Below are 26,476 nucleotides of genomic sequence, written 5' to 3' on the forward strand. Positions count from 1 at the left end.
GGTAATTAGTAACTACCAGTCTGTAACATTTAGACTCATAGTAAAATAAAAATTCCCGGACAACATCTTTTATTAATCACCACTAAGCGCTGACTTTTACCTTTGCCGATGTGCCGGCGGGTGTTTTCAATAGTTGAGTTTCGGTTCACATTGGATAGAAGTCCTAAACAGAACCTGTTCTTGTTGTTAGAGGGATCTGTGAAGCCATCTATGAGTACACTGCGGGACGATGCTTGGAATGTCTCCCCCACCCGATTGTTCAGCTCGTAGTAAGCGACAGAACACCAATGTAGTGGTTCCTCATAGCAAACAGGGCGGAAGTCTGTATAGGATAAGAAATAGAAAATGGGAGCCATCAGCTGCTGGGACACCACAGATGTGTAATAGAATTGTGTAGCCGCGGGGTAAACCTAGTGCCCGTTTGAGGAGACATGTCTATAAAGGGTTATTCCCATAATACAAGAGGATATGTGATACATGCTGATCGCTGAGGGATCCTGAGAAAAAAGCTCTGAAGAGACACTCGTGAATGGCATGATCGTTGCGCCACCATTCATTCATTCATTGTGCATAGGACAGCTGGAGACAGCTGACCATTGTACTCAGCCATCTCCTCAAGTGCCATAGACAATGAATGGCCTGGCAGCAGATACATGCATGTGCTCGAGATTAGTGGGTTCCTACAGACAGGTGGTGGAGTTCGTACCTGATTTGCATTTATTTAACTTATATAGTAATACATAGTAATATTCGATACTGCTTTACAGACATTATCATCTCTGTCCTCATTGGGGCTCACAATCTAAATTCCCTATCAGTATGTCTTTGGCGTGTGGGAAGAGACCGGAGAACCTGGGGGAAACCCACATAAACATGGAGAGAACATACAAACTCCTTGCAGATGTTGTCCTTGGTGGAATATGAACCCAGGACCCCAGTGCTGCAAACGGTGCTTATACATAGAAGTTTTCCACTAGTGTCGTGTCAGGGTACCGTTACACCTAGCGATGCACCAGCGATCCCAACTAGCGATATGACGCGGTCAGGATCGCTGATGCATTGCTAGGTGGTCGCTAGTGAGCTGCCACACAGGCAGATCTCACCAGCGACATTGCAGGGAACGGGGGTCGCTACTTACCTGTCAGATGCGGCGATCCTGCGTCCTCCCGCCCGGCTCCACGCGTCGCTCGTCGTCACAGCAGGAAGCCCAGCAGGAAGTGACTGACGAGGAATGATCCAGGAGCTTCTCGCGCGATCAGCGGGGGAGCCGGTCGGAGGTAAGTATCACATGCAGCGATATCGCTAGCAATATCGCTGCAACGTCACAAAATAGGTGACTTTACAGCGATATTGCTAGCGATATCGCAGTGTGTAACGGGGGCTTTATTTTACAAAGGTATTTGGGTATATCTTTCAAACATCTTTTCAGATTACCTCTGTTTGTTGCTGATAAAACTAACTGACAATCCGTTGAGTCTCCAGAGTTTCTGTTTTGGTTTCCGTGAATCTCTGGTGGGTTGTATGGTGGTGGAGGGGTATCTATGGGCATGAACACAGACATTGTAAATGTAAAGTAGGGCAAGTCGGAAAGAAACAGCTGAGCGGATATCAGTATAGGTCACCTGTGATCTGGTAAGGGCTTCCTGGTTCGGACGAACTTCTGGGGGAGTCGGGGTAGCCCATAATGTTTGGGGAGTGGTGAAACATGTTGTTGGGCGAGGAAGAGAACGGAGGACACAGTGGTTGCTGAAATGACTCCGGGAAGGTGGCGTTGTGTGGCATCAGTGGTTCATTGTTCAGGGAGGTATTTCGGAACTTGGCGAGCAGACTGAGATCTGTATTAAATTCACTGTGTCTTGGAACCAATACAGGAGGAAGCACTACAAGAAAGAGAACACTCATTATATAAAAGCACACAGGCTAGGTGCAGACAGCAGAAGGAAATAAAAAGCTCTTCATTAGCACTCATTTGGAAATGAACCGGTAAAGACGATGATGTAAGCAGCATTATTGTGCAGGGACGCTGTTTTCCAGCTATGGCACATGTAAACTAACTTTGCAAATGGTCTTCGTTAAAAAATGTCCTACTATTTTTTTATATACAGATGCCATACAGACTAATGTGTCTCCATGGTAACAAACTAGTCCGGTCCTACAGTCACACATTAATCTGTATCCGATTTTTTGCCTACGAACCCATGGTAGGGTACAAGTCTTGGTTTGATGGGATAACTGCAGGGTCAGACTACCTCAGGGTTTCTATGTAGTCTGCAGCCATTTAAACACATGCAGTACACTACAATACATTATTTCCGAGCAAAGAAAAAATTATTGGAAAAGTCTACAGACCCTTCAGTCCCATATGGTTCACCTGAGATTTTCCCTACAACACTTCTGATGCATTTCAAGGGAGTAGTGGACTTCATATAAATGGACGTAGGTGGCTGAAAATATAAGCAGTGCCATTCCTGGGCTGCCAGGACTGCAGCTCAGGAGTAACTGAGGGCATCACTCACTCCGAGTGCCTCCAGGAACGGCACTGCTGACCAGGTCCCTGTATGCGATGTCCAAAGATTGTCGGAAGCAGAAGAGAGGAGCGGTGGACCAGCGGGAGCTTCGGCAAGTAAGTAATGCTTAGCTTGTTATTATGCAGAATTATCAGTCTTGGCTTCAATTTTGTCTGATCCCTTTTAAGGCTATGTTCACACGTGGCATTTTTGCTGCGTTTTTTTTAATGCAAATTTTAAACTACGTTTTACAGAACCAGCAAAAATCTCATGCACACACATTGTTTTTTTTTTTATCTGTCAGACTTGTAAAACTGCTGCGTTTTTTAAAACTGCAGCATGTCACTTCTTTCGGTGTTTTTTCACCCATAGAAAGCAATGAGTAAGGGCAAAAACAAAAGCCTTAAGGCTCTAAACTTTATCAGCATGCACGAGTCACAACAAAAAAGCAGCAAAAAAACAAAAAAAGGAGCAAAATCTGCATTCTTTTGGTAGCAGCTTTGAGCAGGTTTTGGCTGCAGGAAAAAAAAACAGCAAAAATGCAACGTGAACATAAGCTAAAGGTGTTGTTCAGGTCTGGCATGAAAGTCTGCAGTCACTCACAGTGCGCGCGGTCAGGATTCTCTGGCGTCGGCGGTGAGTATACTTCCAACCACATTCTGACTAGACGTGCACGGTCCACTTAATTCACTTGTATTGAGTAAGGCTGCGTACGTCTAGTTGGAATGTGGCCGGAAGTACCGTCTGTATAACGCACGCTTGCGGTCTCAACTGCCTGGTCTCGGCGCCGGCGAATCCTGACAGTGTGCGCTGTGAGGATTCACAAGCCTCCAGTCACATAGAGTGATGGCAGATTTTCGTTGCAAACTAGGACAATCCCTTCTAAGTACAACCAACACACAGATTACTAAGAAAGAAACGTCTCTACCTGGAGTTTCCACTCTGCGGTAATGGTAAGGATTTATGCACACATCCTTCTGCTTTGATCCAAAAGGAAACTCGCAGCATTCAAGTGGTTTCAACTCATGATGTGACTGAAGATCGGGCCACCTCCAGACCCTGCAGTAGATGACGTGTGGCAGACCCTTGCGATGTGACACCTGCAGCCTCCCATCTAGTGAACGTGGAATGGTGACACATTTACTCGGCTGTCCTGGTGTGCTTAGTGCCTTCTCAAGCTCCTCCATCGAACCCTTCTTCTTCTTCAGCTTCTTCACCAGTGAATCCACTGCTTTTTCTGCCCATTTTTCCTCCTCGTCTCCTTGCTTCCAGCCGAGCAGCCGCTTAACAGCAGGGCTAGTGAAGGAGAACAAGGAACTGATAGGGGTGCTGGAGTGCATATGAGTTGACAATGTCAATCAACAGCCTCTAGAATTTAGAAGACGAAGGTCTTCTCCAAGGCTTCTTGATTAGATAATTGTTTTCTTCAGTCTGAAGACACTTAGAAAACACTTCCAACAGAATCTGTTAATGAAACAAATACAAGAAATTAAACATAAAGTGTACCTGTCATTTCAGGGAACTTTTCAGAATATGCTGTCATGTGCGTGTACATGAGGAATAGCACTATTTCTGACCATTATATCAATTGTATCCTGAATTTTTACCAGTTTTCTCCACAGGAAGCTCATACCTCCAATTTTCTGAACTTGTAGGTGTATAGACTAGTAGTAGCTAATATGCCTTCTACACACTGTACACACAGACATTGGTGATTCCTGCTCTCCTTTCTCTATGTGGAACATTTCAGAACATTTCATATTTGTGTGTATCACCAACCAATCACGAAGCATCTTTCATTTCACCAGAACTGTTTAAAAGAAGCTGAGCTGTGATTGGTTGCAATGAGCAACAGTTTTTCCACTCGACAACACCTCAGCAGACACTGACCAGGTGGGAGAAATCTAGCATCCCTGGGAACATAAGCTCTCAGCCATCGTCTGCCCCCCAGAAAGGAACAGAGAGCACACACACTCTCCCGTGCCCATATACCCATCACACATCCTCCATCCCATAGGCACATCTTCCCTCTTAAAGGGATCATTGGTATGGAAGTCAGGTCAAATCCATCCAGCGCTTTGGTTTTGACCCCAGGCTTCTCTTAAAGGGATCCCCGGTATGGAAGTCAGGGCAATTCCACTAAGCGCTCTGGTTCTGTCCCCAGGGTCTCTTAAAGGGATCCCCGGTACGGCCGAGAGGGCAAATCCACTCTGCGCTTTGGTACTGACCCCAGGCTCTCTAAAAAGGGATCTCAGGTATGGAAAATAGGGCAAATCCCTCAGCGCTCTGATTCTGACCCCAGGCTTCTATTAAAGGGATCATTGGTATGGAAGTCAGGGCAAATCCATCCAGCGCTTTTGGTTCTGACCCCAGGCCTCTCTTAAAGGGATCCCCGGTATGGAAGTCAGGGCAATTGCCTTCAAATGCTCTGGTACTGACCTCACGCTCTCTTAAAGGGATTATTAGCCTATATAGGAAAGAAATACCAAGAATATACTGAAAGAGAATTATCTCAAAAAATTGAATATCTTATTTAAACCCGCCCACTCCACATAGCCACATTCACTATAATATCCCACATCATACCATCAGCCAGAGCCACCAGACTACTACCCCTAATATCCCACATCATCCCATCAGCCAGAGCCACCAGACTACTACCACTAATATCCCACATCATCCCGTCAGCCTGGGGTCAGAACCAGAGCGCAGAGTGGAACAGTCCTAACTTCCATATCGGGGATCCCTTTAAGAGAGACTGGGGTCAGAACCAGAGCACTGAGTGGATTTGCCCTGACTTCCATACCAATGATGCCTTTAATAGAATCCTGGGGTCAGAACCACAGCGCTGAGTGGAACGGTCCTAACTTCCATACCGGGCTTCCCTTTAAGAGATATATCCCTTACAAAAGACATTCACAAAAAATCCTGATAAAAATATCAAATTTATTGTATCACAAAAAAGGACATAACTGACAACAAAAAATATAATAATGATGAGACAAATATTTTACAAAAAGAATTGAATAATAAATTACATATATATATTTAAAAAAAAAATTTAAAAACATATCGGTGTGCAGAGGACAAGAGGTGAAATCACAATGGCTAATAAAGTGAAATATATGCACTAATGAAAGAGTGTGGGCTATATAAAATATATATATACACACACAGTATATATATGCTGAAAAAGGTGAAAATAATAATCTGTGAATAAGTTACACAATTTCATAAAAAATGCACAATTATATACCAAGAAATAATGGTGATAAAAACTATTTGTAATTATAATTAAAAAATATATATAACAACATACAAAAGTGCATATAATGACCTGCTGGGTTATCTGACTCAAAATAAAGTGCATATGCTGTGTATACCAACCCAGTAGGATTAATTGATGAGTCCAAAGTGCAATGTGCATGTGAAATTCACCAGTACATACCAGCCAAAGGATCAGCCACTGCCCCCTGCACACACCACTCCAACGCACGTTTCGCTGCCCGCTTCCTCAGGGAGTAATCAGTGGCTGATCCTTTGTTCACAGAATATTATTTTCACCTTTTTCAACATATATACTGTGTATATAAATAAAAAAAAAAAATGCAAGAGTTTTTTGACTTTTTGAACTCTATTAATGAAACCATAAAATTTACAATGGAATGCTCCAGAGAAGAGTTGAATTTTTTGGATGTGTTGATAAAGAAGGATGGAGAGAGGTTGGATACTGAACTTTTTTGTAAGAAGATCGATCGAAACAACCTCCCCCATTATTTTAGTCATCACCCATGAAAAATACTGGATGCGATTCCATATAGCCAATATTTACGTGCCAAGAGAATAGTTAGCAAAGAGGAAAAACTAACAGAGACAATTGACAACATGAGTAAAAAATTGGAACAGAGGGGGTACCCCAAAAGTATATTGGCTAAACAGAAAAGGAGACTGGATGAGGTGGAAAGGAGAGATTTGTTTGAGGAGAAAAAACGGGATAATAAAAGTAGAATTTCATTTGTGAGTAATTTCTGTGAGGAAAGTCCACAAATATCCAAAGTCATAATGAACCATTGGCCGATTCTGAACAAGGGGTGTCCACAAGTAGAGGAATTTAAAAAAAAAAACAATTTTTGCCTATAGAAAGAGCAGAAGTCTGGGTGACAGATTGATTAAAGCAGATATTGGGTCATTTAAGCAAACCAAGCAGTTGACTTTAACAAACACTCAGCGGAAAGGTTGTTTTCCCTGTTTATCAGGTGTGAACTGCTCTGCATACATCTATTGTCCATAAAGAAGGTCTGGAGGCAGTAAAAGAAGCCTTATCTATAACCAATTTTACTAATCAAGCCATAGTGATGATAATGTCCCTGTTGGAATTGGTATTAACAAAAAATTATTTTATGTTTGGTGATGAGTATTATGAACAAATAAGGGGTACAGCTAGGGGGGCAAATATGGCCCCCTCATATGCAAACCTCAAGATGGCCGCCCTGGAGCAGAGGTTCATCTATGTGTCGCCGCATTTCCCCAAAGTAGTGGGATGGTGGCGATACATTGATGATATTTTTCTGACTTGGACTGGATCACGTGAAGAGCTTCAGGAGTTGAACTCTATTAATGATACCATAAAATTTACAATGGAATGCTCCAGAGTAGAGTTGAACTTTTTGGATGTGTTGATAAGGTTATGAAGGGTACTTAATAAGAGGCATTAAGATAAGATGTATATTTTTCATTTTTCTATAGAACGAGTTTTCATGGTGATTTCACTGCAGTATAATAATGCCTGGTACGTGTGTAATAGAGTGAATGGGAACTGCATAAAGAGTGACCTCTGGTGGTGAAGGGTATTTAGGATTGGTTAATGCTGTAAAGAGAGACAGAGTGATGTTGTCATCTCTTGTTAAAATAGCAACACAGCCACATTGTCACCCTGATGGGTGCCTCTAAGGTTTCTGACCATTCCAGGTGTAAAAACCGCAACCCCAGGCACCAATATATGCATTTTAGCATAAGGGCTGTAATGCCCTGAAGCAAAATGGCAGTTCTGAACAGTATGTCTAGTGAGCATGCTCAGGCACCCTGCAATGATCGGCCATGCAGTGATGAGTCACTTGTTGGAGCTGGGCGGTAATGAACAACACTGACCACAGCTAGTAGGCAGCAGTGACAGAGAGCTGCAAAGATATAAGTAAAGTATACTAACTTTTTTAATTATATAAGCCTTAGTACCCTCATAGGTTGTGTCATGATCAGTTTTATAGGCAAGTTGAGTCTTTTTAAAGCACTGTATATGCACTGTTACACTTTGTATTCTAGATCTTTGGTCATATGTATATATGTTTAATGGAGCACTTGTAAACGTTACTATGACAATGGCTATTTTGAATATGTAAAACGGATTAATCATTGGAATTTTATACACATGTTACTACTATTTAAGTCTGTATTGACTATGAGCACATTGCTTGACAAACGATGCCATCTGAGGATGAGTAAAATATCCATTTTTTTCACATTTAATTTGAGTGCTGCCTATTTCCTTCTATCTATCTATCTATCTATCTATATATATTCATTATAATTTGTTATAACTAACCGTAGTTGGTTACTATGCCTGGGCAGCGCCAGGCTCTTCAGCTTAGGCCTGTTTCACACTTCCGTTTTTGACCATCAGTCAAAATCCGCCGTTTTTGCAAAAAAACGGATTCGCTATTTTTTTTTTTGGCGGATCGTTTTTTTTCCCCATTGACTTGCATTACCGGCGGATCTTGACGGATGGCCATCCGTTGGATCCGTTTTTTTGCGGATCCGTCAATTTTTTTGCGTCCGCCGACATGCTTGGATGGACCATGTAACGTTTTTTGTACTGCAGGATCCGCATTTTTATAGAGCGCATACCCGGAGGAATGAAGCCAGGAGGAAATTTAACCCTGAAATCATCTGGCGGACAGAGAAATAACTCTCTCTCTCTCTCTCTCCCTTCCTGGGCAGCGGTTCCTTTAACCCCTTACCTACAAAGGACGTAATATTCCGTCCATGTGACCCTGGACCTAACTACCATGGACGGAATATTAGGTCCCAGCGATCAGCGGCGCCCACGTGGTGAGCGCCGCTGATCGCGGCCGGGTGTCAGCTAATTATCATAGCTGACACCCGGCACAATGTGTCAGGGGCGGTCACAGACCGCCCCCGACACGATAACCCCTTGTACACCGCGATCAAACGCGATCGCGGTGTACCGGGGGTTAAAGGGAAGCATCGGCAGGGAGGGGGCTCCCTCCGTGCTTCACTGAGCCCCCCACGGCAGCGCAATGTGCAGCGCTGCTGCGGGGGGCTCTTTCCCTACAGGCCTCCGGATCCAAGATGGCGACGGGGGCCTTCGGGGGCCTGTAGAGAGCTGACTTCCTCACTGCCTGCAAAGCGCAGGCATGAGGAAGTCTGCAGCAGTGCCTGTGACAGATCGCTGATCTGTCACAGTGATCTGTGATGTGACAGATCAGCGATCTGTCATAGGACAGTGATGTCCCACCTGGGACAAGGTAATAAAGTAAAAAAAAAAAAAAAAAGTGTTAAAAGTAATTTAAAAAAAATCGCTAAATAAATTAGTAGAAAAAAAAAAAATATTCCCCAATAAATCCATTTTTTCAAAATAAAAAAAAACAATAAAAGTACACATATTTGGTATCGCCGCGTCCGTAATGACCTGCCCTATAAAACTGTCCCATTAGTTAACCCCTTTAGCGAACCCCTTAAAAAATAAAAATAAAAAACGAAGCAAAAAATAATGATTTATTATCATACCACCGAACAAAAAGTGCAATAACGCGCGATCAAAAAGACGCATATAAATATCCATGGTACCGCTGAAAATGTCATCTTGTCCCGCAAAAAACGAGCCGCCATACAGCGTCATCAGCGAAAAAATAAAAAAGTTATAGCTCGCAGAATAAAGCGATACAAAAATAATTATTTTTTATATAAAATTGTTTTCATTGCAAAAAACCGACAAAACATAAAAAAACGACCTAAATGAGGTATCGCTGTAACCGTACTGACCCGAAGAATAAAAACGCTTTATCAATTTTACCGCACGCGGAACGGTGTAAACGCACCCCCCAAAAGAAATTCATGAAACGCTGGTTTTTGTTCATTCTGCGTCCCAAATATCGGAATAAAAAGCGATCAAAAAATGTCACGCGCCCGAAAATGGTACCAATAAAAACGTCAACTCGTCCCGCAAAAAATAAGACCTCACATGACTCGGTGGGTCAAAATACGGAAAAATTATAGCTCTCAATATGTGGTGATGCAAAAACTATTTTTACAATAAAAAGCGTCTTTTAGCGTGCGACAGCTGCCAAACATAAAAACCGCCATAAATAGTAAATCAAACCCCCCGTTATCACCCCCTTAGTTAGGGAAAAATAATAAGACTAAAAGAAAATGTATTTATTTCCATTTTCCCGCTAGGGTTAGGGTTAGGGCTAGGGTTAGGGTTAGGGCTCAGATTAGGGTTAGGGGTGTGTTGAGGTTAGGGTTGGAGTTATAATTGGGGGGTTTCCACTGTTTGGGCACATCAGGTGCTCTCCAAAGGCAACATGGCGTCTGATCTCAATTCCAGCCAATTCTGCGTTGAAAAAGTCAAATGGTGCTCCTTCCCTTCCAAGCTCTGCCATGCGCCAAAACAGTGTTTTACCCCCACATGTAGGGTATCAGCCTACTCAGGACAAATTACAAAACAACTTTTGGGGTCCAATTTCTCCTGTTACCCTTAGGAAAATAAAAAATTGGGGGCAAAAATATAATTTTGCGGAAAAAAGTTTTTTTTATTTTCACGCCCAGGCGTTATAAACTTCTGTGAAGCACTTGGGGGTTCAAAGTGCTCTCCACACATCTAGATAAGCTCCGTGGGGGGTCTAGTTTCCAAAATGGGGTCACTTGTGGGGAGTTTCAATAGTTTAGGTACATCAGGGGCTCTCCAAACGCACATGACACCCGCAGACCAATCCATCAAAGTCTGCATTCCAAAACGTCACTACTTCCCTTCCGAGCCCCGACGTGTGCCCATACAGTAGTTTTCTCCCACATATGAGGTATCAGCGTACTCAGGACAAATTGGACAACAACTTTTGGGGTCCAATTTCTCCTGTTACCCTTGGGAAAATAAAAAAAATGGGGACTAAAAGATGATGTTTGTTGATAAAATACGATATTTTTATTTTCACGCCCGGTCGTTATAAACTTCTGTGAAGCACTGGGGGGTTCAAAGTGCTCACCACACATCTAGATAAGTTCATTAGGGGGTCTAGTTTCCAAAATGGGGTCACTTGTGGGGGGGTTTCCACTGTTTAGGTACATCAGGGGCTCTCCAAAAGCAACATGACACCCGCAGACCATGCCATCAAAGTCTGCATTCCAAAACATCACTACTTCCCTTCCGAGCCCCGACGTGTGACCATACAGTAGTTTTCTCCCACATATGAGGTATCAGCGTACTCAGGACAAATTGGACAACAACTTTTGGGGTCCAATTTCTCCTGTTACCCTTGGGAAAATAAAAAAATTGGAGACTAATTGATCATGTTTGTGGAAAAAATACGATTTTTTTATTTTCATGCCTGGGCATTATAAACTTCTGTGAAGCCCTTGGGGGTTCAAAGTGCTCACCACACATCTAGATAAGTTCCTCAGGGGGTCTAGTTTCCAAAATGGGATCATTTGTGGGGGGTTTACACTGTTTAGGTACATTAGGGGCTCTCCAAAGGCAACATGACACGCACAGACCATTCCATCAAAGTCTGCATTCCAAAACGTCACTACTTCCCTTCCGAGCCCCGACGTGTCCCCATACAGTAGTTTTCTCCCACATATGGGGTGTCATCGTACTCAGGACAAATTGGACAACAACTTTTGGGGTCCAATTTCTCCTGTTACCCTTGGGAAAATAAAAAAAATTGGGGACTAAAAGATGATGTTTGTGGAAAAAATACGATTTTTTTATTTTCACGCCCGGACGTTATAAACTTCAGTGAAGCACTGGGGGGTTCAAAGTGCTCACCACACATCTAGATAAGTTCCTTGGGGGGTCTAGTTTCCAAAATGGTGTCATTTGTGGGGGGTTTCTACTGTTTTGGTACATCAGGGGTTTTCCAATCGCGACATGGTGTCCGATCTCAATTCTAGCCAAAAACGTCAAATGGCGCTGCTTCCCTTCCGAGCTCTGCTATGCGCCCAAATAGTCATTTACACCCACATATGGGATATCAGCGTACTCAGGACAAATTGCACAATAACTTTTAGGGTCCTGTTACCCTTGGAAAAATAAAAATTGGGGGTGAAAAGATCATTTTTGTGGAAAAAATATGATTTTTTAATTGTACCGCTGTACGTTATAAACTTCTGTGAAGCCCTTGTGGGTTCAAAGTTCTCACCACATATCTAGATAAGTTCCTTGGGGGGTCTAGTTTCCAAAATGGGGTCACTTGGGGGGGTTTCCACTGTTTAGGTACATCAGGGGCTCTCCAAACGCGACATGGCGTCCAATCTGAATTCCAGCCAATTTTGCATTGAAAAAGTCAAACGGCGCTCCTTCCCTACTGAGGTCTGCCATGCGCCGAAACAGTGGTTCCCCCCCACATATCAGGTATCAGCGTACTCAGGACAAATTGCACAATAACTTTTGCAGTCCAATTTCTCCTGTTACCCTTGGTAAAATAAAGAAAATTGAACCTGAAGTATTTTTTTTGTAAAAAAAAGTTTAATGTTCTTTTTTTTTTTAATATTCAAAAAATTCCTGTGACGCACCTAAAGGGTTAATAAACTTCTTGAATGTGGTTTTAAGCACCTTAAGGGGTGCAGTTTTTAGAATGGTGTCACTTTTGGGTATTTTCTATCATATAGACCCCTCAAAGTGGCTTCAAATGTGATGTGGTCCCTAAAAATAAAATGGTGTTGCAAAAATGAGAAATCGCTGGTCAATTTTTAACCCTTATAACTTCCTAAAAAAAAAAAATTTTGGTTCCAAAATTGTGCTGATGTAAAGTAAACATGTGGGAAATGTTATGTATTAAGTTTTTTGTGTGCCGTATCGCTGTGATTTAAGGGCATAAAAATTCAAAGTTGAAAAATTGCAAAATTTTCAAAATTTTTGCCAAATTTCCGTTTTTTTCACAAATAAACGCAAGTTATTTGAATGCAATTTTACCACTAACATGAAGTACAATATGTCACGAGAAAACAATGTCAGAATCACCGGGATCCATGGAAGCGTTCCAGAGTTATGACCTCATAAAGGTACAGTGGTCAGAATTGTAAAAATTGGCCCGGGAGTTAACGTGCAAACTACCCTTGGTAGTGAAGGGGTTAAAATTCTTCATTCGGCGGATCCGTCAAAAAAACGGATCTGGTGGCATCCGTTCACATCAGTTAGGAACGGATCCGCTTTCCGCCTTTTTGGCTGATTTTAACTGACACGAAAAACTGAAGTGTGAAACAGGCCTAAGTAATATATAATATATATTACAAAGATTGATATACTATAAAGTTTATTGAAATTACAGAGACCAAACCTGTGTAAATTGTAAATGTGTGAGTACTATAGTTAGCACTGCAGCGCTGGGGTCTTGGTTTCAAATCCCACCAAGGACACCACGTGCAAGGAGTTTGTATATTCTCGATGAGTTTGAGTGAGTTTCGTCCCACACTCCAAAGACATTCTGATAGTTTAGACTGTGTGCTGTCATGATGATGTCTGTAAAGTGCTGTGGAAATTAATGGTGCTGTATAAATACTATAGTGTGAGTATGTTAATATATGTACCAATCACCGTCTTCCCCAATTTTCCGCACCATTCCAGTCCTCTTCTCACTCACCTGACTTCTATTCCGACTTATCAGGCTTACACATGGCTCTATGTGTGAGCTGGAAGTCGCTTCTACACGCTCCATAGACTTACATTGTAAAAGCGACTTCCGACTCACAAGTAAGTGTGATCCTGCAAGTTGGATTAGTTGTGAGTGAAAAGATGAAAGGATCTGCGCTAGAACAAGGGAAGATGGCAATCACTACGGATATTAACACACTTACCCTACAGTGCACACACATTTTGATAGATATAGGAAATGAAAAAGAGATTGGGAGTGCTGCTTTTAGAACAAAAACTTATAAACATACCACATTTACATGCAACACATAGAAAAAAAAAAAAAGTATTCTACTTACGACTAGTTAATAAATAGCATAGGACTGATGCCAATAAGCCAGTAACCAAAATTATTACTAGGACCTCGACTTTTCTGTCATTTTCTACGTTTGACTATTGAAGTCCATATTGTCTGGATATTACAAAAAATAATAATAATAAAAATCTCCTGGAATTACTCACCTGGCTCCCTATCTCTATTGTACGGACCCTCCACCTGCCTCGTATACACAAGGTACGCAACATAGGAGCTTCTGTGCAGTAAGTGACCGTACAAACACTCAGAAACAGGTGGTCTGGTCACGTTACGGTTCTCTTACACTTGCCGTGTTTTTGCGGCCAGTTTTTGCAGCAGACCGTGAAAATTACGGAAATACCGCAAAAACACGGGAGATGTAAAAGAAGCCTTAGGCTGTGTGCACACGCTGCGGATTATCCTGCGGTTTTGCCCTGTGGTTTTACCATCTCCACAATGGAGGAGATGGTAAACCGCTGTGGACATGTCAATTCTTTCTGCGGTTTAGAAACCGCAGAAAATCCGCACGGAAAATTCCGCAGCATCTGCACAGCGGTTTCCTTTTCCCATAGGGAATAATGGTACCGTACACAGCAGCAGAATCCGCAGCGTGTGCACACACCCTTAGACAGACGTTAGCTCGCACTCTGTTCTGTCACCAAATGACAGAGTAAAAATTATCCATTATGACTATTTAGATCAGGCAATACAAATTATTTTTGGACAATTTGGTCACCAAGATCTGTCATCGCTCCTGACAGGTCTCCTTTAGTAAATACTTAGTTGTGTCCTATTACGCTCAGTATTTGACCTCAGTATCTGTAAGCCAAAACCAGGAGAGGGTGAGAAATACCGAAGTGGTGACGGGTTTCTATTATACTTTTCCTCTCATTCTTCCACTCCTGGTTTTACCTTACAAATACTGAGGTAAAATACTGACCGAATACTGAACGTGTGACCGTGTCTTAGACTTAACCCCTTCCAGTGGAGGCCAATTATCATTTTTTTAATCCAGAGAAGAAGAACACCGAGTTCAACCCTTGAATGGATAAAGCAAGTGGTTGTGGTTCACTAGGAAGACAATAATTTACAGTTGTGCTCAAAAGTTTACATACCCCCGCATAATTTTTGCTTTCTTGACCTTTTTCCAGAAAATATGAATAACACCAAACCTTTTTCCCCACTCATGGTTAGTGATTGGGTGAAGCCATTTGTTGTCAATCTACTGTGTTTTCTGGGCTTAGGGGTCCAGTGGGCGGTCCTACCCAATGATTGACAGTTATTTCGGTAAACACACTCATACTGGAAATTGTGTCAATCATTGGATGAAGCCACCCTCACTGGACTCCTAAGCCAATAATGAATAGGCCATTTAGGCTGCTTCTTTCTCCATAATACTACGGTATATGGCAATCTGCTCACCTCACAGACTTGCAAGTGTGTGTAGTACATACATAGTTAATATGTTAACGACTCTCACACAGAGGCAAATCTGGTATTAGATCAACCTTTAGAAAATGTGTACGTTTTGATGAATGCCATTGACCTATGCTGTCCACCATAATGGCGTTATCTAAAGATCTCATTTCTATTCAAAGGATTGTGTCAAACCCTGATAATAGAATCCAGCAATTTAGCTATGCGGGTCACTTTCTACAATATTCCTGTCACATCACCGGCCGTGAGGATATAAATTACTCGCTGAGAAAGAACAGTCATTAGACATACGACACAGGGGTCACCGGTGATCACTCAGAATCAAAGTCCTGGTTCTGAAATCCCACAAAAAAATCAATAGAAATATAACGTTCAGGAGTGAAAAAAGATTGGGTTCAGACTGGTTGGATGAGACCGTCACAGAAGACTAGACGTGAAAGGTCAGGCCCTACATACATCTGTTGACCTTCAGATAATATTTACAGCACTATATTGTCATAAAAACTACCAGTATTGGTCAAACTAGTATTGGCAAAGAATATGGCAGGAAGAAAGGAATTTATGTTACACGGGGGCAGCATTGTCCAGAAAACAATTAGGGGAAACGAATAAAAAAACAGTAACGTCAAGTTTCCATAAAACCTCTGCAGTGCTGGTGCTCCTTTTATTTTACAATCGGGCAGCAATGACATCCTCATCACCCCACATCACTAGCCTTCATTATCTTGTGCTTTCTCCACTTGGCTATTTTATTTTTAATTTGGAAAACATTTTAGACAAAAAAAATGTTTGTTTAAAGTGGACAATTCCTTCAAAGTCTCTCGACCTTCTTACAGTATTAAAATATCATCCAAAACAATGTGCATTAAAGGAACCTATCAGCACGTTTTTACATATGTGCTGTAAGTATTGATATTGCTGTATTGGCGCTTATTTCTCTTTAAAAATGAGACCTTTTTGTGAGAGATCTGATATGGCAGTCATGAGAAATCTAGAGTAGTTGTCATACACAAATCAGGCTGGAAGTGCACTGGGGGCGTGTCTGTGCTCTGACTGTTTCCTCCAAGTGCATTGACACGCCCCCAGTGCACTGCTAGCTGGATTTGTGTACGTCTTCTATGCTAGATTTATCATTGGATCTCTACAAAAAAGTATCATTTTTATTACAGGACAAGCACCTACAGTGGGAACGGAAAGTATTCAGACCACTTTAAGACCTCTTTCACACTTCAGTCTCTTTGTTTCAGTCAAAATCCGTCGTTTTGTGAAAAAAACAGATCCAGCAAATTTGCCCGCTGGATTCATCTTTTCTCATAGACTTGTATTAGCGACGGATGGCCGTCCGTTTCATCCGTAATTTGCCGGATCCGTCATAAATTCTTTGTCCGTCGGCCGGAGACAATGGACAAAGTGACGTTTTTTTTGTACGGCGAGAAGTCGGATAGCGACGGATCCAGCGCCACCTTTGCCTATATTGGAAGCCTATGAGCGCAAAAGACGGAATCCGTCGTTGGATTCAGTTTTTTCAAACGGAGCATGCCGGGCACAATTTCTCTTCATTTAATTGAACCCCCACAGCCTTTCTGGCACATAAAAATTCTCTCTCTCTCTGATCCGATGCATCAGTTTTTTTACAATCTGCACTGGATCCATTTTTCAAACACTTTGACGGATTGTGACTGATTCTAAAAGACTGATGTGTGAAAGAGGCCTAAATTTTTCACTCTTTGTTTCATTGCAGCCATGTGGTAAATTGAAGAAAGTTCATTTTTTATCATTAATGTACACTCTGCACCATCTTGACAGATATGTAGAAATTTTTGCAAATTTATTAATAAAGAAAAAATGAAATATCACAAGGTCATAAGTATTCAGACCCTTGGTTCAGACTCTCATATTTAAGTCACATGCTGTCCATTTCCTTGTGACCCTCCTTGAGATGGTTTTACTCCTTCATTGGAGTCCAGCTGTGTTAAATTAAACTGATAGGAATTGATTTGTAAAGGCGCACACCTGTCTATATAAGACCTCACAGTGCATGTCACACCAAATGAGAATCATGAGGTCAAAGGAACAGGCCAAGGAGCTCAGAGATAGAATTGTGGCAAGGCACAGATCTGGCCAAGGTTACAAAAGAATTTCTGTTGTGGTCAAGGTTCCTAAGAGCACAGAGGCCTCCATACTCCTTAAATGGAAGAAGTTTGGGACCACCAGAAGTCTTCCTAGACCTGGCCATCCAGTCAAACTGAGCAATCATGGGAGAAGAGCCTTGGTGAGAGAGGTAAGGAAGAACCCCAAGATCACTGTGACTGAGCTCCACAGATGCAGTAGGGAGATGGGAGAAAGTTCCACAAAGTCAACTATCACTGCATCCCTCTACCAGTCGGGCCTTTATGGCAGAGTGGCCTGATGGAAGCCTCTCCTCAGTGCAAGACATATGAAAGCCCGCATAGAGTTTGCTAAGGACTCCCAGACTATGAGAAATAGGATTCTCTGGTCTGAAGATAGTACTTTTTGGTGATAATTCTAAGCGGTATGTGTGGAGAAAACAAAGCACTGCTCATCACCTGCCCAATACAATCATGGTGGTGGCAGCATCATGCTATGGGGGTGTTTTTCAGCTGCAGGGACAGGACGACTGGTTGCAATTGAAGGAAACATGAATGCGGCCAAGTACAGAGATATCCTGGATGAAAACCTCTTCCAGATTGCTCTGGACCTCAGACTTGTCCGAAGGTTCACCTTCCAACAAGACAATGACCCTAAGCACACAGCTAAAATAACAAAGGAGTGGCTTCACAACAACTCTGTGACCATTCTTGACTGGCCCAGCCAGAGCCCTGACCTAAACCTAATTGAGCATCTCTGGAGAGACCTGAAAATGGCTGTCCACCAACGTTCACCATCGAGCCTGACGGAACTGGTGAGGATCTGCAAGGAAGAATGGCAGAGGATCCCCAAATCCAGGTGTGAAAAACATGTGGCATCATTCCCAAGAAGACTCATGGCTGTACTAGCTCAAGAAGGTGCTTCTACTCAATACTGAGCAAAGGGTCTGAACACTTATGACCATGTGATATATCAGTTTTTCTTTTTAAATAGATTTGCAGAAATTTCTACATTTCTGTTATTTTTCAGTCAAGATGGGGTGCAGAGTGTACATTAATGAGAAAAAATGAACGTTTTTGAATTTTCTAAATGGCTGCAATGAAACAAAGAGTGAAAATTTTAAAGGGGTCTGAATACTTTCTGTACGGGTATATACCCTTACTATTACTTTGTAAAAACTTGCTGACAAGTTACCTTTAATTTCTTGTGGAACGTCCATAGACTTTAAACATCTGCCTAATAGAGCAGCTGCACATTATCAGCAAGATCAAGTGACAGATACAGCCGTGCTCCCCAAAGAGAAGGCAAAGATGGTCAATAACCAACTCTGCCTTCTGGATTGCTGTATATACACTACAATACAAGCACAGTATATAGAGCAATAGGACGCAGTAACAATGCTTCCTAATCCTAACCCGGTGGTCATATGATTGCCGAGTGTAAGGAGGGAGCAGGAGTTGTTGGGTCCTAGGGAGACCCAATCAGCTCTGCTGTGCTGCCAGGAGGCTGAATATCAACTGTAACTGGCATCCCAATTACAGGGTAAATCATATTTAAAAAAATATATTTAAATGATGAATTGCCCCCCAAAAAAAGTCACGTTTCAGGATGCTCATTATGTGTTATAAATGAAATTTAATTAAATCAGATAAAGAAAAAGTAGGTTAAACGCATAAATAAGTAAAAGCAGCTGCAATCCAAATCATGGTTACTAGCCCCATCCCTCAATATATATATATATATATATATATATATATATATATATCCAACAATGTAGACCAGCTCACTCCTGTGAACCACCTGGAACCTCAGCTGACCTGGTTAACTCAGTTGTGCCCGGATCTGGATGTAGGAGTCCATCCATACAAATGTGAACAACGACAAAGCAAAGTCCAGCAATAACGTGAGCAATCCAGGATGCTGTTAAAAACTTTTTTCTTTTTATTCATAAATCCATTAAAGTGCAATGGTCCAAGCAGTTCAAAACAGCAATAACGCAGGAAAGTCGTGCAGATAGGACTACGCGTTTCAGCGGTAGAACCCGCCTTCTTCACGGTCCAGAAGGCGGGTTCTACCGCTGAAACGCGTAGTCCTATTTGCACGACTTTCCTGCGTTATTGCTGTTTTGAACTGCTTGGACCATTGCATTTTAATGGATTTATGAATAAAAAGAAAAAAAATTTTAACAGCATCCTGGATTGCTCACGTTATTGCTGGACTTTGCTTTGTCGTTGTTCATATATATATATATATATATATATATATATATATATATATATATATCACACACAGTTGTGTATGCTGTAGATAAGCCCCTGATGGCGGTGGCTGCAAGTTCGAATTCCGCGCCAAATTGTGGCCGGACTGCACCTGTCGCTGATTGGTCGTAGCCGGCCAGGCGCGACCAATCAGTGATGCGGGATTTCCGTTACAAACAGACAGACAGACTTAGACGATTACATAGTAGACTAGATGGTGGCCCGATTCTAACGCATCGGGTATTCTAGAATCTCTCTCCCCGCGCCGCAGATCTCCCGATGTAGGCATGCATCGTTTGAATGCGCAGATTGGTCGCGGCCAATCAGCGCCGCGAGATTTTTGTTACAGACAGACAGAATTACTCGATTATATAGTAGATATGTATTTAGTCATAAAAAATGCTAAATAAAATGCGGAAAACATTTATTTTCCAACTGATATAACCTGATATTAGAAAAAAAAAAATTAAAAAATAAAAACAGAAAAAAAATTAAGCATCATGTATCACAAAAAAAATGTAAAAATGATTTAACCATTTGAACGAAAAACATTTTTATAGCTATTCAAACCACATGTATGAAAAAAACTGAAAATGTACCTGGTCAAGAATTGGAGGTCCTTACAGCCTTAACATTATCCCGACCCCTCGTTTATCCCTGCACTGTATTGTTAATTTTTGATCCTGGACTTCTCCCCAATCCTGTAAGCATCCGCAGTGCCACATATATAGGTGTGCCATAGCCACACACACATCACACCCGCTGCCGGCCGCATTAGCAGACATTCTGTAACCTTTAGGCTGAGTTCACACGTGGCGTTTTTTTCGCGTTTCCGCGGCGGTTTTAACCGTGCGATTTTGCCGCGAAAATGCGAAAAATAAGCATCCCATGCATTCCTATGCGATTCCGCAATGCTGTGCTAATGCTGCGGTTTTTACCGCGGCGGAATCGCTTCGCGGTAAAAAACGCAGCATGCTCATTAATTTGCGGAATCGCGGCGATCCCGCACCCATAGGAATGCATTGTTCCGCTTATTTCCCGCATGTGGCTGTGCCCACCATGCAGAAAGTAAGCAGAACAATTGCGGATGGTACCCACGGTCCGGAGGAGAGGAGACTGTCCTCCGGGCTTTGGGTACCATATCCCTGTAAAAAATAGAATTTAAAATAAAAAATATTGTTATTCTTACCTTCCGACGTCCCGCGCAGCCTTCCCGCCTCTCTCCACGCTCTCGTTCCCAGTAATCCTTTGCGAAAATGCCCGCGATGACGTCCCTTCTTGCGGGATCACGAAGTCTCGCGGTCATTCACGCGAATAACCGCGAGACGTCGCGATCCCGCGAGAACTGACGTCATCGCGGGCATTTTCGCAAAGGATTACTGAGAACGGATGCGCGGGACGTCGGAGGGTGAGAATAACGCCGTTTATTTTTTTTTTTACATTCTATCTTTTACTACTGATGCCGCATAGGCGGCCTCAGTAGTAAAAAGTTGGGCACACTTGTCAAACACTATGTTTGACGAGTGTGACCAACCTGTCAATCAGTTCTCCAAGTGATGCTACAGATCGCTTGGAGAACGCTAGCATTTTGCAAGCTAAATACGCTTGCAAAATGCTAGTTTTTCCGCGGGAAAATCGCGGGAATTTAAAATGCGATTTTCCCGCAGACTGGAATTCCGGAATTCTCGCGGTAATTTCCGCGAGAGTTCCGGTACGTGTGCACTTAGCCTTATTAGTTTTGCATCATGAAGAGGAGACACCACTGACAACATTACACAAATGTTTAGCTTTGGAGAGGACGAGAGAAGAACATTGATCCCTTTTCATTCAAGTCAAATTTCTCGCCGGTGACATCAGTGTGAAGCAGAGCAGCTCACTTGTCAGTGGGAACAGAGCCAAGAGCGATAAGGCGGGGACCGCGCGTGCCCTGCGATATCAGGACAGATGAATCAACTGCGAAATTAAAGGAATGTTACTGTTTTTCCTGTGTTAATGCTGAAAGCTGATTTTGGTGCTGGGGGGCGGCTTTGTAAGAAGAAGGTCACATTGGGGAGTTCTGTGATCTTCAACCATTACTGACTTCTGAAGAAAAGATTAGAAAAAGGTCTATGTTTTCCAAAAACAGCACCATTCTTGTTCGTCAGCAATGTCATTTGATCTGTCACCAGATTTCATAATATACATTATGGCATACATTATTAACCCCTTCCCATCCCATGACGTGTTATAATTTCATGGAGTAGCTGTGTATGTATGGATCGGGCTCAGGAGCTGAGCGTGCTCCATGTAGGGCACGTGCAGGCTGTGCTATACAGTCAGCTCCTCTCTCTTAACAGCAGTGATTGAAGTATATAGTACGAGTGATCAAACAGGTTGAGGCAGTGGCGTACCGGCAGGCCTCGCGACTTCTATGAGGTCCGTGAGCCGGAAGGGGGGGGGCCGGTGCCAGCGACTGCATCAGGGGCCCCCCACCGCCCGTCATCGTGAGAAATGATGATCAAGCAGGGAGCGATAATGATGCAACTTGTATCTCACAATCATATCAATAAAAACGTCCGCTCACCCCACCAAAAACAAGGCCTCACACAGCGCCATCGGCAGTCAACAGAATAGTAAACAAGTTATGAGTCTAAGAAGACAGAGATACAAACCATTAAAATAGATCTGTCGCCAGATTACACAATACAAATTGTAAACATTATAAAACTGACCTGTTGCACCTGATGAAATCGGTGTACTTTTGAAAATCCATGTCGGAATGGCTGTATAATGCTGATATGGAGATGAGCATTTTATGAGTTCAGCTCTAAGTAGACTCATGTAATCTACATTTTAGTATCAGGTAGTACAAGTTTAAAAAAGCATTATACAGCTATTCTCAGAGTAAGTACACCAGACTCATCAGGTCTAAGAGATCTTTTGAATCATGTATGCAGTCTGTTTGGTAAGTTCAGGATAACAGTACTGTAATCAGTTGGAAGATGGCTTATCATCAACGCAACTGCAACAATTATATTCTTCATGGAAGAGTATGTCCACATGTGAGCTCAATGCGTTTACTACAGACTGAGTTATCCCTATGCAGAGCAAAGGGTGAGATCTACGTTCTACAACATACATTGACTTGCCATGGATGTGAAATCCACACCGTAATCGAAAACCATACATTTCATAAATAATTTTTATGCAGCATGTACATGGGTATTACTAAAATCTCACCTAGTTTGTGGGTACTTTAATACTTGGAATTCGAGCACTGTGAGGATTTCCACATCATGCTTTGAGGACTGACTGCAGACTTTCGTGAAAAACCTGGACAACCCTTTCAAGCCTGGCAAGCAAGCGTTTAATGCAGCTGCGGCACCACTATAGAAAAAACTAAGTATTGCATGGTGAGTATTGAAATCAATGTACTGACTGTGTGATGGGCTGGGTCCTCCAGAGAAGCTCTTTGTAGCTCTCACGAATTAAAGGGAATCTGTCATCAGGGTTTTACCTCCTAATCTGAAACAAGCATAATGTACAGACAGAACCCCTGATTCCAGTCATGTGTAACTTATTAGGCTGCTTGCTGTAGTTTTATTATCAGATTACCACTAAAGATCTAGTAAACCTGCTGCCATATAATCTTCCATATTCATCAGCTCTGTATAACCCCGCCCACACCACTGATTGGCAGCTTTCTGCACATGCACAGTGTGCACATAAAGCAGCCAATCAGTGGTGTGGGCGGATTTATACATCGTTCAGCAATCAGAGAACTGGTAGGTCTGTAACAGAGAAAACAGATTTTGTCAAAACTGTAGGACGCAGCCCAGTAAGTGACACAAAGCTGGAATCAGGGTCTATGCCCCATACCTCATGCAGCAGTGTCAGATGGGGTAGAAAAGCTGGTGATAAGCTCCCCTTTAATGGACATCCTGGATCACAGACTCTCTTATATTAAAGGGGTTGTTCAAGACAATAAAAAAGCCGCACGCAGGCAGCAATAATGCATGTATGTTCTCCCCGTGTTTGCGTGGGTTTCCTCAGGGTTCTCTGGTTTCCCCCCACATTCCAAAGACATACTGATAGGGAATCTAGATTGTGAGCCCCAATGGGGACAGTGCTGATAATGCTTGTAAAGCGCTGTGGAATTAATGGTGCTATATAAATGAGTAAAATAAATAAACCCTACTACACCTGAACGTTACAGAACGCCGCGGCCAGAAATGTATATACCCAAGGAGGAATGTCTGCTGTGGAGAAGCCTCGCTCTAAAGACGTCATGTTCTGGTAATTGGTTAAGGAGCGGTTCAATGAAGACAAAATATAACTGCGCACTAAAGATACACGAGAATGGAAACAGAGAAAAATGCAGCGGCTGCCAGACTAGTCACTTAGTCATTGTTTAGGTATTCTGCAGGATGTGACTGGCAGGTGAGCGCTCCAACACCGCAGCAGGCTGCTATCACCACGTACGTACAGTGTGCGTCACCCATCTGTCATTCTCTTCCTCCATAGAAGCTCACAGGGACGTGGCTCTGTTATTAGCCACACATGAATGAAAGAGCCTCCACTTATGGACTATAATTTACCTGCCTCCTGGAGACACAGCGCCTGCCCTGCCTCCTTCTACGCTCTCTACAAAGACTATTGCACGAAGCTTATCCATTATCTATCTGCCACACATCGTTGTCTCAAGCACCGCCGATGTGATGGATCTAGGGCTTCATTTGCTGCATTAGATATGCTCGAGAAGATGTAACACATCAAATACCTGGACTAGCTAGGGGATTACCGATCGTGAAGTCAAGAGAGCGATTCATAGAGTTTAAAGCACGGCTCCACCAGGTTTTTTTATTGCAGCCCTGAAGTTGTGCTACTAAACTAAGTTTCCTGCCCCTAGTCTTTTACTTACCAGTCACCATCTTCATGTTCTCAGCGCCGCTCCGGTTGGTCTCTACTAGAGTTGAGCGAATTTGTTCGGGTTCCCTCTTAGGCTGTGTGCACACGCTGCGGATTTTGCTGCGGTTCCGCAGCGGTTTTGGCCGCTGCGGACCCGCAGCAGTTTTTGCTGCGGTGTACAGTACCATGATTCCCTATGGGAATCAAAAACCGCAGTGCAGACGGTGCGGAATTTTCCGCGCGGATTATCTGCGGTTTTCAATCCGCAGAAAGAATTGACATGTCAATTCTTTCTGCGGATTCTCCTGCGGTTTGCCATCTCCTCTATTGAGATGAAAAACCGCAGAGCAATCCGCAGGTAAAACCGCAGGTCTTTTGACCTGCGGTTTCACCTGCGGATTTTACAAAATCCGCGCGGATGAATCCGCACCTAATCCGCAGCGTGTGCACACAGCCTTATTCGGCAAGCTACAGCGCTTACCAAATAAGCTGCAGAGGGAACCCGGCTTACTGGAACGCGCCTCACGAAGAGGGTCAAAAAACCTTCAGTGGCTGCAAAAGACATGCAGCAAGATTTAATGGCAGTAGGCAATTAGGTTTTAGTTTGCACACTAAAGAGCATAGTAAACACTGAAGGTCTCCATGCCTGAGCTCCAAGATGTCATCGCTACTTAACCAAAAATACAAGAAAAGTCAGCTCCAATATGCTCAAAACCATAAAAAAAAGCCAACGAAGTTTTGGAATTCTGTGTTGTGGAGTATTGAAACAAAACTAGAACTTTTTGGGCCTATGGATTGGCAGCCTGTCTGGTGGAAGAAGAATGAAGCGTACACTGAAAATAACACCCTGCCTATAGGGAAGCATCGCAGTGGCTCAGCGATGTGAAACAGTGAAGCATGACGATGGTGCGGTGATGACTACAGTGAAGCATGACGATGGTGCGGTGATGACTACAGTGAAGCATGATGATGGTGCGGTGATGACTACAGTGAAGCATGACGATGGTGCGGTGATGACTACAGTGAAGCATGATGATGGTGCGGTTATGACTACAGTGAAGGATGACGGTGGTGTAGTGATAACTACAGTGAAGCATGACGGTGGTGCGGTGATGACTACAGTGAAGCATGACGATGGTGCGGTTATGACTACAGTGAAGGATGACGGTGGTGTAGTGATAACTACAGTGAAGCATGACGGTGGTGCGGTGATGACTACAGTGAAACATGATGATGGTGCGGTGATGACTGCAGTAAAGCATGACGATGGTGCGGTAATGACTACAGTGAAGCATGACGGTGGTGTGGTGATGACTACAGTGAAGCATGACAATGGTGCGGTGATAACTACAGTGAAGCATGACGGTGGTGCGGTGATAACTACAGTGAAGCATGACGGTGGTGCGGTGATGACTACAGTGAAGCATGATGATGGTGCTGTTATGACTACAGTGAAGGATGACGGTGGTGTGGTGATGACTACAGTGAAGCATGACGACGGTGGTGCGGTGATGACTGCAGTAAAGCATGACGATGGTTCGGTGATGACTACAGTGAAGCATGACGATGGTGCGGTGATGACTACAGTGAAGCATGACGGTGGTGTGGTGATGACTGCAGTGAAGCATTACGATGGTGCGGTGATAACTACAGTGAAACATGACGGTGGTGCGGTGATAACTACAGTAAAGCATGACGATGGTGCGGTGATGACTACAGTGAAGCATGACGATGGTGCGGTGATGACTACAGAGAAGCATGACGATGGTGCGGTGATGACTACAGTGAAGCATGATGATGGTGCGGTTGTGACTACAGTGAAGGATGACGGTGGTGTAGTGATAACTACAGTGAAGCATGACGGTGGTGCGGTGATGACTACAGTGAAGCATGATGATGGTGCGGTTATGACTACAGTGAAGGATGACGGTGGTGTAGTGATAACTACAGTGAAGCATGACGGTGGTGCGGTGATGACTACAGTGAAGCATGACGATGGTGCGGTTATGACTACAGTGAAGGATGACGGTGGTGTAGTGATAACTACAGTGAAGCATGA

At 43.1% G+C, this 26,476-nt stretch overlaps 1 protein-coding gene across 2 annotated transcripts in view; it reads right to left on the reverse strand.

Annotated features, from left to right (window-relative positions):
* SMAD9 (SMAD family member 9) overlaps positions 1–26,476 on the reverse strand; it is a 64,249-nt gene that overhangs the window by 19,517 nt on the left and 18,256 nt on the right. Inside the window, exons 1-5 of one of the 2 annotated variants that reach the window (XM_073583240.1) lie at positions 20,720–20,754; positions 3,436–3,971; positions 1,623–1,880; positions 1,435–1,539; positions 101–322 (exon numbers count right to left, since the gene is read on the reverse strand). In XM_073583240.1, coding sequence (XP_073439341.1) covers positions 101–322; positions 1,435–1,539; positions 1,623–1,880; positions 3,436–3,847 — 997 coding nt within the window. In that variant the 5' untranslated portion in view covers positions 3,848–3,971; positions 20,720–20,754. Of the gene's footprint in view, positions 1–100; positions 323–1,434; positions 1,540–1,622; positions 1,881–3,435; positions 3,972–20,719; positions 20,755–26,476 lie in introns of those variants that run through there. The other variant, XM_073583238.1, reaches the window with a different exon arrangement.

This window comes from Dendrobates tinctorius, unplaced genomic scaffold, assembly GCF_039654945.1.
Source record: "Dendrobates tinctorius isolate UK_male_01 unplaced genomic scaffold, ASM3965494v1 ptg000075l, whole genome shotgun sequence".
Classification (NCBI taxonomy): domain Eukaryota; kingdom Metazoa; phylum Chordata; class Amphibia; order Anura; family Dendrobatidae; genus Dendrobates; species Dendrobates tinctorius.